The sequence below is a fragment of the Crinia signifera genome, chromosome 6 (assembly GCF_055691185.1).
Source record: "Crinia signifera chromosome 6, ASM5569118v1, whole genome shotgun sequence".
NCBI classification, from domain to species: Eukaryota; Metazoa; Chordata; class Amphibia; order Anura; family Myobatrachidae; genus Crinia; species Crinia signifera.
The window spans coordinates 259,334,497-259,348,808 of NC_139222.1; the positions used below are offsets into that span (position 1 = coordinate 259,334,497).

Here is a 14,312-nt window from a genome sequence, read left to right on the forward strand (position 1 = left end):
CAAATATTAGGCCCTTTATGACTTCCTCTTGAAAGTGCATAAATGTCCCCCTCTGGCTGGTAGAACGGAATAGCACGTAAGCGTTATACAGTGCCATCTGGATGATATACACGGCCAGCTTCTTGTACCAGATTTTTGTTTTCCGCAGGGCACTGTACGGCTTCAGTACCTGATCTGAAAGATCCACTCCGCCCATGTACCTATTGTAATCCAGGATACAAATAGGTTTTGAGGTGTGGGTACTGGTACCTCGTACAGGGACGGAGGTGGTACTGTCTCCATGAATTGTTGTCAGTATAAGGACATCCCTCTTGTCCTTATATTTGACCAACAACATATTTTCGGTGCATATTCCCCTGCTTTCACCCCTTCTCATTACTTGGGCAATGTGCGTTTTTGGGAGGCCTCTTTGGTTCTTACGCACAGTACCGCAAGCTGCTGTACCTCTTGAACCAAGGGCCTTAAACAGGGGGATGCTAGTGTAAAAGTTATCCACATAGAGGTGATAACCTTTATCCAGGAAGGGGTGCACTAAATCCCAGACAATTTTTCCACTAACACCTACAAGGGAGGGGGGGCATTCTGGCGGTTCAATTCTTGAATCCTTCCCTTCATATACCCTAAACCTGTGGGTGTACCCTGAGGTGCTTTCACACAGCTTATACATTTTTATGCCATACCTTGCCCTCTTACTGGGAAGGTACTGGCGGAATTTAACCCTTCCTTTAAAATGTATAAGGGACTCGTCGATACAAATACATTTTTCAGGGATGTACATCTCTTAAAATTTGGCACTGAAATGATCAATGACCGGCCTGACTTTGAATAGCCGGTCAAAGGTGGGATCATCTCTGGGTGGGCACTGTGCATTATCATTGTAATGCAAAAATTTAAGGATCATCTCAAAACGAGCCCGAGTCATGGCCATACGGTAAAATGGGGTGCTGTACAGAACATCTGTACTCCAATATTGCCTAATTTCTGGCTTTTTTACTATGCCCATATGAAACACCAGACCCCAAAACGTCATCATCTCTACTGCATCTACAGGGGTCCACCTAGCAAATGATGACGTGGGGTTTTGAGCAATGAACTGCTGGGCATATAAATTAGTTTGGTCCACCATTAAATTTATAAAATCATCAGAGAAAAATAATTTGAAAAAGTCAATTTCTCTGAGACCTGTGGAATCAAATTGGATTCCTGGCATGGCCAAAAACTCAGGAACCTGGGGCTCAAAATTGTCTGGTGGTGGGGTCCATACGAGATCAATTATTGGGGGGGGGTCTCAGCTGCTCTACGGGGGCGTCTTTGAGGGGGTCCCTCATCACCAGAGGAGGAAGAGGAGCTTAAGACGAAGCCTTCAAATTCCCTGCTTGCATCACTGGCTGTGTCAGAGTCAGAGGCAAGCATGGCATATGCCTCCTCCGCTGAATACATTCTTCTGGATGACTGGGATGACATTTGGGATGCCATTTTTATTTTTGTGTTTCTGGTAGTGAAATGTTTCAACACGTGTATAGTGTAGGGGGGGGTACAAACTTTATTTCAACCCAGGGGGGTATGTAGTGTGTAGTGTGTATGTAGTGCAGAAAAAAAAAAATACTTTATACAGGAATTTGATCCCAATAAAAAAAAAAAAAATTGAAGGGGTTAAAAAAAAAAAAAAAATTGAAGGGGTTAAAAAAAAAAAAAAAAGGTCCTGCGCCAAAAATTGAGCACAGATGTTGGTCAGTAACGTCCGTCACTGAACAGCGCTCAAAGGCAACAGGAATTTGATCAAAAAAATAAATAAAAATAGATCAACCCTGTGCCGAAAAAGCTGATCAGTGATGTACGTCACTAATCAGCGCACAGTGGCCACAGGACACCCACAAAATCACAGTGTGTGTAAAAAAAAAAATTAAAAAAAGACCCCACAGCACCCTCAAAAAAAAAAAAAGGTGATCACTGATGCGACACTGATTACCAGTGAGGGGCAGCAGGTGCACAACCTTTGGTGCAACTGACAGTGCAACTGGCAGCAACTGACAGGTATATATATATATAAAAAAAAAAACCTCTGCACCCCCAAAAAGTTGCTGATCACCTCAGATATAGTGATCAGCACAAAAGGCGGGGGCAGCAGACACAAAATATAGCACTCTCTATCACTCTCTGTCACTATCTCTCTCTATCTCTCTCTATCTCTCACTATCTATCACTCTATGACACTGCAGCAGCAGCACTGACAGTAATATATATAAAAAATAACCCCTGCACCCCCAAAAAGTTGCTGGGGGTGCACAAAAGGGGGACAGCAGACACAAAATATAGCACTCTCTGTCACTATCTCTCTCTATCTCTCTCTATCTCTCTATCTCTCACTATCTATCACTCTATGACACTGCAGCAGCAGCACTGACAGGTATTTATATAAAAATAAAACCCTGCGCCCCCAAAAAGTTGCTGATCAGTTAATTTATACTGATCAGCACAAAAGGGGGGGCAGCAGTCAGTTATATAAAAAATATATAGCACAATCTGTCACTATCTCTCTATCTCTCTCTATCTCTCTCTATCTCTCTCTATCTTTCTCTCTCTATCTATACTCGATGACACTGCAGCAGCACAACACAGCACAACACAGCACAGGAAGTCACAGCAAGAAGCAAGAAGTAGCAAGATCCAGGCAGTGATCAGGTAAGTATTTTGTAAGGTTCAGGTCAGTATACTGCGGCAGCTAGGCACGGTGACCGCACTGCACGCAATTCCAGACCGGAATGGCGTCTGCAGTGCAGTCACCGTTAGTTTAAACCCCCCCTCCATGGCTGTGATTGGTTCGTCGGTCCGACGAACCAATCACGGCCTTTGGGGGCGGGCGGGGTGAGGTGGGGTGACACCAGTGTCACCCTTACACCCCGCGGTGATTGGTGCTGTACTTTACAGCACCAATCACCTCCGATCCCTGTGTCACCGGCGAACGTTATTCGCCGGTGACACAGAAAACGCTGTTATTGGCTGTTCACACTGAACAGCCAATCACAGCGATCGCCGACGGGGGGGCGGCATCGCAGCCCCCCCTGGGCATGCAGGGACATGTCTGCTGTCAGGGACAGCAGACATCGTCCCTCTGTCACTGCGTCTCTAGACGCAGTGACAGTTTGAAGCCATGACGTATATATACGTCATGTGTCGGGAAGTACATCCCGGCCATGACGTATATATACGTCAAATGTCGGGAAGGGGTTAATATTATTGTCCAACTACAAACCACAGTCTTCCCTTCTGCTTTATATGAAACATCAGATCTGTGCTGATCAATAACCCGAATGCCGTCTGCCATTGGCCTTCTACCTGTGACTGCCTCAGACTTGGCTTTCGGTGCAATACTCGTACACTCTCTGTAGCTACTGTGTAACCACACGGTGAGCACAGCTGCCACATGCTTGGAATGGATATAATAGATCCCTACTGGGAGCATATTACACACCACTAGAATGGACTCTGGGGGCGCATTTATCAATATAGAGCGATGCCGGCGCGATTACTGCCCGATGTTGATACATCGGGCAGCTTCGCATCCCCCATAGAAACCTATGGGGGATGCGGCCGGCGGCGCTGCAGGGGAGATCGCAGCAGGGATCTGAGATTCCTGTTGCGGTCCCCCTTTAATACATTTAGGTAATGCTTAATATTTGTAGTTAACCCCGAAAACGGGTGTTTTCGGGAATTTAGCCACAAATATTACTTGATAAATGGGCCCCTATGAATGCTCCCTGTGTTATATTGGTACATTCCAGGAAGCACAATGAAGGCTGAGCACACTGCGTGTCCTTTACATTCACCATGATGCCAAGAGCGACAGAATGGACTATGGTCCCTGTGACTTATATCTCCCCTTAGCCAGAAAGGTAGGACATGGAATCCTAAGGACAATACTATATAATGGGGCGATTCAGGTTCACTCGCAAAGCACATTTGGTTTGCTAATGGACAAAACAATGCTGCACTGCAGGTGGTGCAAATGTAACATGTGCAGAGAGAGTTACATTTGGCTGGGGGGTGTATACTTCAAACTGATGTCTATATTACCGTGTAAAAATAAAGCAGCCAGTATTTACCCTGCACAGAAACAAAATACAGTAACTTACCCAAATCGAACTCTCTGCACATGTTACATCTGCCCCACCTGCAGTGCAGCAAACCAAATGTGCTTCGCAAGCCAACCTGAATCACCTCCAATGTTTCTCCTGCCGTCAAGGAGCAGTGCAAAAACAAGGAGACCTATATACCACCACCTAGTGCATGATAATCCCCCCTATGCCGGCACCGTACCTGTGACCGCTCTCCGCATCTCAGTGGCTGCAGCTTCTCTCATCTCCAGGGACGCCTGCTCGCTGTACCATGCCGTGTGGGGGGTGCAGATCAGATTCGGGGCATCTTTCAGTGGACCCTGAGCAAATCTGCAAATGGTTACAAATGGATTGGTGATTGTGGACTTCTTATGGAAGAACAGCTGTCAATACACCCTACAAGAAATCTTTCATAACACCAGAATGAAGCCGTGTATGACAGTATTAAAAACACGTAAACCTATATATGACATGGCCAGAAGTATACTGACAACCAGAGCCAACCATTACCAGTAGAATGAGGGTTTAACCAGGCAGTGATAGGCTGTCCGTTTCCCAGCAATCAGGCGCTAGAGCTGCCCTGGTCATCTAAGTGCTGCTACTGTGACGTGGAGACATCTAGAAGCGACACCAGGGCAGATGGGCTCCCAGAACGGGGCTCCCAGGTGCTTGTACATGCAGGGCATAAAAACAGTCTGAGCTCTGCTGCAACTCTTAGTACTGAGCTACAAACTGACAGCGGAAGCAGCAGCACAAGAACCGTTCATTGGGAGAGTAAGGATTGGGTTTCCAAGCCTCACATCACCATGCATAATGCCAAGCCCTGCTCCGGATGGGTAAAATAAAGGATCATGTGTCTGACTGGCAGATGTGGGTTTGGTAGTTGCCAGGAGAATGGTTTCTGCCAGCTGTTGAGCTTGTGAAAGAGCTATGGTTCTCTGGTGCAGGTCTGTCATGGTTTGGCCTCCTCCAATTTGTACCAGTGACGGAAAATATTGATGCTTAACCCTTTGAGTGTCAACGTTGCTGTGAAAGATGTGCAAAATATCTGCCCTAAAGTGCAAGGGCCGTAGTCAAGGAATATGAGTCACTTTAGTTATTGCCGCAAATGATCTGAAGTCAATTAATTGAGGGTTAGATAAATACTATGTCCAAAACAGTCGCTGTGAGTGACGCTGGCATTTTTAGCGGATATTTTCACGGCAACGTTGGTACTAAAAGGGTTAATACTATGACACGCGAGAATCATGTGCTTCCAGCAATGAGGCAGAGGTATGGGGAAGGCCCTCGGCTTGGCGAGCTTGGTGTGGAAGAACCTGGGATGACATCCGGCCCCATAGGAACTTTTTGAATCCATTAGAACGCTGACTGTAATGCTGGCCACACATCAGACCAACTTTCCTCCAACCATCCAACTAGTTGGTTGGTTGGGCTGAAAATCTGGTACTGTGTGGGGGCAAATGGCAATAAGCAAATGTGCTCAAACGCAGGAGAATGGACAAAAACATTCAGTGAAATTGTTTAAATCAAATAGGTCCAACTACAGTACATTGTCTGAGTGACAGTTGTTGTCCATTTTATGATTTGGGAAACAAATGACTTAATTACTGTTTACATTCGCTCCCATCCAGTACCAGGTTTTTATTCCATCCAACCAACTAGTTGGATTTTTGGAGGAAAGCTGGTGTGATGTGTGGCCTTCTTTTCCAGCGTCCCTAATGCCCTTGTAGTTGAGTGGATGTGCAGCCATGGGACCAGCTCCATAGTAATGCCCATAGGTGTGTAAAGTGATGAATGTCAGCACACTTCTGTCCATATAATAGATTTAATGGCTCTAGGCCTACTTACGGCTTGTGGCCATAAGATCCCATTAGGCACAGGGGTGGGGGGGGGGGGATTCACGTTGAATCGTTACATGGTGTATTCGCTCCAGGGGCCGATGGTATTGGGGATTATATGCATGTGCAGGGCCGCTGTGCGAACACAGTCACCGAGGTGTCCACACGGGGAGGGAGAGCGGCAGGCAGGGGAACGTTTTATGGGCATCCCCCATGAAAAAGTTGGGCATTCCACTGGGTATGCAGGCGGGCTGATGCCTGCCCTCTTCGGCGGACTCCAACGGGAATAAAAGTCAGTGCAGTGACTAACGACTGGATGCTACTTGACATCTCGTGGTTAGGCCGAATTTGTATGCATTCTGGAAGTGCCGGAAACCCAGACTCGCTAGAAGTAAAATGTCTCTCCCGTAGTCAGAGGGCGGCTTGTCCTGTATCATGTACCCTGGTACCCCTGGGAGCCTGGTTTGTGAAGGACAACTTCAAACCTTGGGTCCTGGAAGGAGGATTACTTTCGCCTCTCCCTCTAACTGATATATTATGGCTTCCCACCTCCGAAAGACTAAACTCTATCCTACAATCCTCCGTATCACACTCCGCTAGACGTTCGTGGTTATCATTTGTATCGTTGAATCATGAAATCCCCCCCCCCATTAGAATTCTCGGTACTTGTATACTATTACGGCTCCCACGATGGGCATCGTACAGGGAAAAATCGCATCGCATGCGATGCGATGCCATTTTTCACAAAAATTTATGGACATGTGATCAAATCATGTAAAATGCACCCAATGTCATTTTTCACACTGTATCACCCCCACTATCAACGCCAACCCGAAGCGTGGCGAGCGCCGGCGGTACGCGTCCTACGACCTTTTCATACCCCCACTATCCACCTCGGCATGGAGTTGAGAATAGAAAGTGTTGCGAGCGCAGCGAGCCACCGAGCCCGGTGAAGCCCGCGAGGGGACACAGATACCTGTGAAGGTATCCGCGTCCGCTCGCCACGCTTCGGGCTCGGCGGCTCGCCGCGCTCGCCACACTTTCTGTTCTCAACTCCACGCCGACGTGGATAGTGGGGGTATGAAAAGGTCGTAGGACGCGTACCGCCGCCCCTCGCGGGCTCGCCACGCTTTGGGTTGGCGTTGATAGTTGGGGTGATACAGTGTGAAAAATGCCATTTGGGGTGCATTTTACATGATTTGATCACATGTCCATGATTTTTGTGAAAAATGGCATCGCATGCGATTTTTTCACAAATGCATTAAAAACCCGGTAAAATCGCATGCCATTACATATGGCATGCGATGGGAGCCGTGATAGTATACAAGTACCGAATTCTCCTTAAGAGGGCTAGCGTGCTTAATTCCTGACCTATCGTTGGACCTCTGGTCCTCTCACTAAATCACGATAGAGGGTATTCTAGTTACTTTCACTGATATTTGCTATACCTCCAGCTAAGACACTGGCTATAGAATATCTGCATACCACTACGTATCCTGTCTCCAATATCGAAATATATTTACCACCAACTTACAAAAACAGACCCTGGGAGGGGCCATATCATGGTGGTATAACTTACTGGTTGAAACTCAAAAGCCAGCAAGATCCTTGCAAGCAAGGTTTGGTTCCCAGACTAAATGGGAATCGGATTGAGCCTGTACCCTTACTGAAAAGGAATGGCAAGTAGTATTCCATAAGTGCTTCCATGTATCTAAATGCCAACCCCACATTGAACAATTTTATAAGCTCATCCATCAACAATATATATCCCCCGCACTTCTACACTCTATGTGGCCCTCCCTATCCAATGCCTGCTGGAGACAATACGGCAATGTGGGAACATTGGGCCATTTTTTGGTCTTGTCCTAAGATAGCTGGATTCTGTGATCAGTGGCAGAACATGTGGGTTGTGGCCCCAGGTGTAAAAATAGACTTTTTTATTATTATATAATAGACATGTTTGGGTTAGCGATACTCACATGAACGGTTCAGTCTCATGTACATCTAGTGCTGCGCCTCGGACTCTGCCCTCCTTCAGTGCCTGAGCCAAAGCCTTTTCATCCACGAGGCCTCCTCGCCCGGTGTTTACCAGGAACGCTCCCTGCCGCATCTGCCGACATAAGCACAACTCAGTCACTGAATATTCCCCCTGCCTTTCCCTGTGTCTGGTGTGATCACAGGTCTTGGGGCGAAAGCAGCTGCAGTAAGCTTAGGGCCCGTGTGACCTTGGGGCATGCGGAGAACGGCTGTGTGACTTTGGGGAGAGCGGCTGTGTGACCTTGGGGCATGCGGAAAGTGGCTGTGTGATCGGAGGGCACGCGGAGAGCGGCTGTGTGACCTTGGAGCACGTGGAGAGCGGCTGTGTGACCTTGGAGCACGTAGAGAGCGGCTGTGTGACCTTGGAGCACGTAGAGAGCGGCTGTGTGACCTTGGAGCACGTAGAGAGCGGCTGTGTGACCTTGGAGCACGTAGAGAGCGGCTGTGTGACCTTGGAGCACGTAGAGAGCGGCTGTGTGACCTTGGAGCACGTAGAGAGCGGCTGTGTGACCTTGGGGCATGCGGAGAGCGGCTGTGTGACCTTGGGGCATGCGGAGAGGGGCTGTGTGACCTTGGGGCACGTGGAGAGCGGCTGTGTGACCTTGGGGCACGCGGAGAGCGGCTGTGTGACCTTGGGGCACGCGGAGAGCGGCTGTGTGACCTTGGGGCACGCGGAGAGCGGCTGTGTGACCTTGGGGCACGTGGAGAGCGGCTGTGTGACCTTGGGGCACGTGGAGAGCGGCTGTGTAACCTGGGGGCAAGGCTGAGAGCGGCTGTGTGATCGAGGGGCATGCAGAGGAGCGGCTGTGTGATCGGGGGGCACGCAGAGAGCGGCTGTGTGATCGGGGGGCAAGGCGGAGAGCGGCTGTGTGATCGGGGGGCAAGGCGGAGAGCGGCTGTGTGATCGGGGGGCAAGGCGGAGAGCGGCTGTGTGATCTGGATGCGAATAGAGAGCGGTTGAGCCTACATCTTGCAGGCCTGGAGCAGCCTATTTGTTATGCACAGAAATAGGGTATTCCACAGTACTTTTATGTGAACTCAGAGCCCGACACAATGAACAGCCTTCTTACCTGCTTGATTGTAAAGTCGTTAATTAAGTGATGGTTGTGTTCATTCAGGTTACAGTGCAGAGACACGCAGTCGCTTTGGTAGAGCAAGTCCTGCAACGTGTACACCCTCTGCACACCCAGAGAGCGCTCTGTCCCATCCTGCAGGTACGGGTCATAAAAGATAACACTGAAGCCGAACACTTTGGCTCTTACAGCTACTGCTTGTCCTACCCGACCTGTGGGGAGAAAACAGACCCAGGTGAGAGGCCTGGCCACCTGCTTATCAATGGTGTCACAGTCATGTATATAGCTACTGTGCACTTCCCCTGAGGAGCACAACCGAGTGCTTGACTGGTGGCAGACGTGTTTGAGCAATGTAACAGCCAGAAAGTGAAACGCGTGGTCTTGTGATATGGGGGCCATTCAAACCTGCACGCACAGGTCCGAATCCGGCCACTCTTCGGATGGTGCCTGAACTGCACATGTGACATCAGCCTGAAGTGCTACATCCCCTACACCTGAACTTAGTACCCCACAAGCATTTCCATGTTCTGCTATATCAGGCAGATTGGGCTGGTCCGGTATTAGGCCAAACAGTCAGATGGGGGCACAAACAGTGCAGACAGACAATGGCTGAGCCCATCTAGGTCACCGTAATTACCGCTAGGCCTAATTAACCTTCTTTGAGATATTGATTGGGATTTGCCCTGGAAGCTGGTGACGAACGCGTTTCCCGACCTGGTCAGAGAATGTATTGAGGAGCTTCTGTGTAATGGGCAGAATGAGTGGTCCCGGCATCACAGGCTCGCATATATATAGGCTACATTGGTCGTATTATTTTGGGTAATGCAAATATCAATTTGTGGTCAATTACAACTATGTATAGGCACCTCCATGTGCATAGAGTGTATACTGCATGTGTCTGACAATAGAGGAAGGCCTAAGACTTACAGGGTGTCCTGCACTTTACACCCTGCACCCGCAGCATACCAACCTGATGCTGCGGAGGAGCGGGGACCCACCTGCTGCTCAGAGTGGTGCCGAATGGCCTCCCGACACTCCCGATTTCAACGGTCAGTAGACCTACTTCGGAATCTGACTGTTAAAAGCCTGACACTTGGGATCCCAACTGCAAGGGTCTATTCTCCCTTGTGGGGGACCACGACCCCTATATAGGGAGAATAGAACATGTGGCGGATGCAGCAAGCCACCGAGCCCGCAGGGCGGTGAGCCCTCAAGGGGTTTCGTAGCTCCCGCCCCCTGTCAGAGTCCCGGCAGTCGGGATTCTGACGACGGTCTACAGCACACCCGCTCAGAGGAGGCCGTTAATACGCCCCTGACTGAGGTATCTGCTAAAGCAGAACGGTCACATGGCTGAGAGTTCCACGAGCTGTAAAAGCAGTAAGTTCCAAGTGACTGCTCAAGCTACAGCAGTGTATTATATTCTGTGACTACTCAAAATACATTTGGCCTGATGTTTAGTAAAGCAAAACTGATGGACACTGTTTTTTCTGTGCAGTGTAAATACTGGCTGCTTTTGCATGAATCCAACAAATGTTAGACAGCTTTATTTTTACACTGCAATGTCAAATTTCAGTTTGGACACACCCCACCCAAATGTAACTCTCTCAGCAAGTTGCATCTGCCCCGCCTACAGCGCAACATGGCTGTACCCAGTTACTTGATATTTTACTTTACTTACAAACAGTCGGGGCCCTATATCCGCACTCTGCAGGGGATTATAGATTACATACAGAACAGCCAGATTTAGGGAAAATGTGTTAAAAACCCATTTTCAAATGTACTTGAACCCCTTCCTGGTGGGACTTCGCTGTGCAGGGTAACTCCATTAACCCCTTAGAAACTTACGGGCTCTTGTACACGGATCCCCTCCCAGCATGCCCCAGGATACAGGTATACGGATACTGGTCAGTCAAATGGTAAACTGCCTGAACTGAACATAAAAGGCATTTACCAATTACCAGACACCCTGACGGGTAATGGGCACAGTAAATAAGTGCCAGGTCCTATAATCCGTAATACGTCGGGAATGTCACCCCAGCAGTAAGTGTACCTACAGTACTGTGTTATTTGTGGACGCACCAATCACAGAGGAGCTAACATTTACTATAGCTTCTAAAAATGATGAGTTTATATTGCCAGTGGCAACCAACCAGATTCTGTCTATCATTTCTCGGAGACAAAATCTGATTGGTTGCTATGGGCAAAACACATTTTTAGAAGCTTTGTTCAATTTAATTTACTAAGATGGGAGTTCTATTGAAGATGGCACATTGCTATGGGCAACCAATTAGATTCTATCTATTCTCTTCTAGAAGGTGTTAAATGAATAAGAAGTAGTTACTGATTGATTGGTTGCTATGGGAAACGCCCCATCTTCCATAGACCTCACATCATAGTAAATAAACCCCTTAGAGTCCGGCTTATCAATTTGCAGTGATTTTACGGTACATCTAATAACCAGGTAACATTTACAGTTCCGTACTCACCAAATCCTATCAAGCCAAGCGTTTCACCACGGACCCGTGCTGCACCTGATGCCACCTCTCTGATCTGCTCCACACTGTGTACCCGCGTGCCCTCCCGCAGAGCCTGGTACAGCCAGGTGTTCCTCCGGTAGAGGTTGAGTATGTGGCAGATGGTAGAGTCGGCGGTCTCCTCCACAGCGGCAGATGGGATGTTACACACTGCCACACCTACAACACAAGCAGGATCATTAGGCGTGAGCTCACTCCTGTCCCGCAGGACCTGGGACCTCCACACGGAAGGAGCTTTTACATTTCCAGATGACAATTATCCTCTCCTGCTCTTCCCCCTTTGTCTATCACCCTCTCTGTCTCCTCTCTCATTCCTTCTTTTTCCCTCTCTCCTCCTCTTTCTCGGCCCTCCTTTTTCTTGCTCCTCTCTCTTTTTGCTGACTCTCTCCCTGACAACCTTTTTGTTTCTCACTCCACTCACTCTTTTTTCTGCCCCCCTAAGAGTCATTGTAGTGACAGTAGTGGGAGAGGACTCAAAAGCATATGTGATGGGACCCAAAAACAGTGGAGTAGGACCCCAACTTTATAAAGTGAGGGGTCCCCGAAACCCATGTATTTTTTTCAATGAGAATAATCACTGCCTGGTTCACAGATGCACGCACTACTGTCACAGGGCCTGACTCACAGACACACGCAATGCCAAAAAGGGCACTACTGTCACAGGGCCTGACTCACAGACACACGCATTGTCATAAAGTGCACCAGTCACAAGGCCTGGACCCACAGTCACACGCAATGCCACAAAGGGCACAACTGTCACAGGGCCTGGACATACAGTCACACGCAATGCCACAAAGGGCACTACTGTCACAGGGCCTGACTCACAGTCACACACATTGTCACAAAGTGCACCACTGCCACAAGGCCTGTCTCACAGTCACATGCAATGCCTCAAAGTGCACTACTGTCACAGGGCCTGGCTCACAGTCACATGCAATGCCTCAAAGTGCACTACTGTCACAGGGCCTGGACCCACAGTCACACACAATGCCACAAAGGGCACTACTGTCACAAGGCCTGGCTCACAGTCACATGCAATGCCTCAAAGTGCACTACTGTCTCAGGGCCTGACTCACAGTCACACGCAATGCCAAAAAGGGCACTACTGTCACAGGGTCTGACTCACAGACACACGCAATGCCAAAAAGGGCACTACTGTCACAGGGCCTGACTCACAGACACACGCAATACCAAAAAGGGCACTACTGTCACAGGGCCTGACTCACAGACACACGCAATGCCTCAAAGTGCACCACTGTCACAAGGCCTGGCTCACAGTCACATGCAATGCCTCAACGTGCACCACTGTCACAAGGCCTGACTTACACAAAGTGCACTACTGTCAAAGGGCCTGACTCACATTCACACGCAATGCTCACAGTGCGAAAACCTAAAAAGGTCACACTGCGCATGTGTCCCGATGAGGTATTCCTGTCAAATCTGGGGACACAGAGGTATCCTCTTTTGGGTCAAGTGCGTGTACAAAGACACACGGCCTCTGACATAGGAGGCCACTGTACCTTATAGGGTTGCATCGTTGCTGCCACTCATGTTTGCAACTTTACGTACAAGGCGACAATGCAGCATCTTAAGACGTTGCGAGCGGGCGTCTCAGTCCTTGCTCATGCTGGTACACATGGTGAAGGGTATAGTAACATCATTAGCATAAAGCCACAGACACTGTGATTGGAGAAGCCAGGCTAGTCTTTGACGATGCTGTAAGCAAACCATTCAGCAAGTTCTGGGTCATTCCAGTACTACGACTATTAATTTACAGTCCTGGCATTTGTTCTGTTACCAAGAGGGCACAGATAGGGGGCATGTACATATGCTGTACACCGGGCACAGTAATCTGTGGCTGAGGCAGCAATCCTATAGCCATATGGTCACACAGCATTACGTACCCATGTCTCCCGCAGCCTTGATGTCGATGTTGTCATAGCCGCTGCCTATCCGCACTATAATCCGCAGGGACTTAAACTTCTCCAAGTCTTCACGTGTTAGTGTTATGGTGTGATACATCATGGCGCCCACCGCTTCATTCAGCACCTACAACGCAAGTATACAAGTACACAACCTTGTAAACATTTGTCTGTTTTCAATATTAGAACAGGGCTGTGCTTATCCAGTCCCTGTAGACTGTAGGACAAGGGTGGCCAAACCTGTCCTCAAGATCTACCATTTCATGTTTTTCAGGCCACCTGCGGATCAATAGTAAGAATGAATGCAGCAGGTTTGACAATGTGACAGTTAGTAATGACTACAGCTGTGCACCAGCTAGGTGGTCTGGGGAATGTGACAGTTAGTAATGACTACAGCTGTGCACCAGCTAGGTCAGTGGTTCCCAACCCTGGTCCTCAAGTACCCCCAACAGTGCATGTTTTCCAGGTCCCCCAGCAGGTGCACTCATTATTCAGTCACATTTTAAAAGATCCACATGTGGAGCTAATTATTTTGCCTGTGGTTCTGTGTGGAGACCTGGAAAACGTGCACTGTTGGGGGTACTTGAGGACCAGGGTTGTGAACCACTGAGCTAGGTGATCTGGGGAATGTGACCGTTAGTAATGACTACAGCTGTGCACCAGCTAGGTGGTCTGGGGAATGTGACAGTAATGACTACAGCTGTGCACCAGCTAGGTGGTGTGGGGAACGTGACCGTTAGTAATGACTACAGCTGTGCACCAGCTAGGTGGTCTGGGGAACGTTACAAATAGT

The 14,312-nt window shown here is 48.7% G+C and overlaps 1 protein-coding gene across 3 annotated transcripts in view; it reads right to left on the reverse strand.

Annotated features, from left to right (window-relative positions):
- The window catches only part of CTBP2 (C-terminal binding protein 2), an 84,841-nt gene that overhangs the window by 10,198 nt on the left and 60,331 nt on the right, over positions 1 to 14,312 (reverse strand). For all 3 annotated transcript variants that reach the window (XM_083149440.1, XM_083149441.1, XM_083149439.1), the window contains 5 exons: positions 13,502 to 13,646; positions 11,550 to 11,756; positions 9,061 to 9,275; positions 7,933 to 8,063; positions 4,318 to 4,445 (listed from right to left, as the gene is read on the reverse strand). In XM_083149440.1, the coding sequence (XP_083005566.1) occupies positions 4,318 to 4,445; positions 7,933 to 8,063; positions 9,061 to 9,275; positions 11,550 to 11,756; positions 13,502 to 13,646 (826 nt within the window). The remainder of the gene's footprint in view (positions 1 to 4,317; positions 4,446 to 7,932; positions 8,064 to 9,060; positions 9,276 to 11,549; positions 11,757 to 13,501; positions 13,647 to 14,312) is intronic.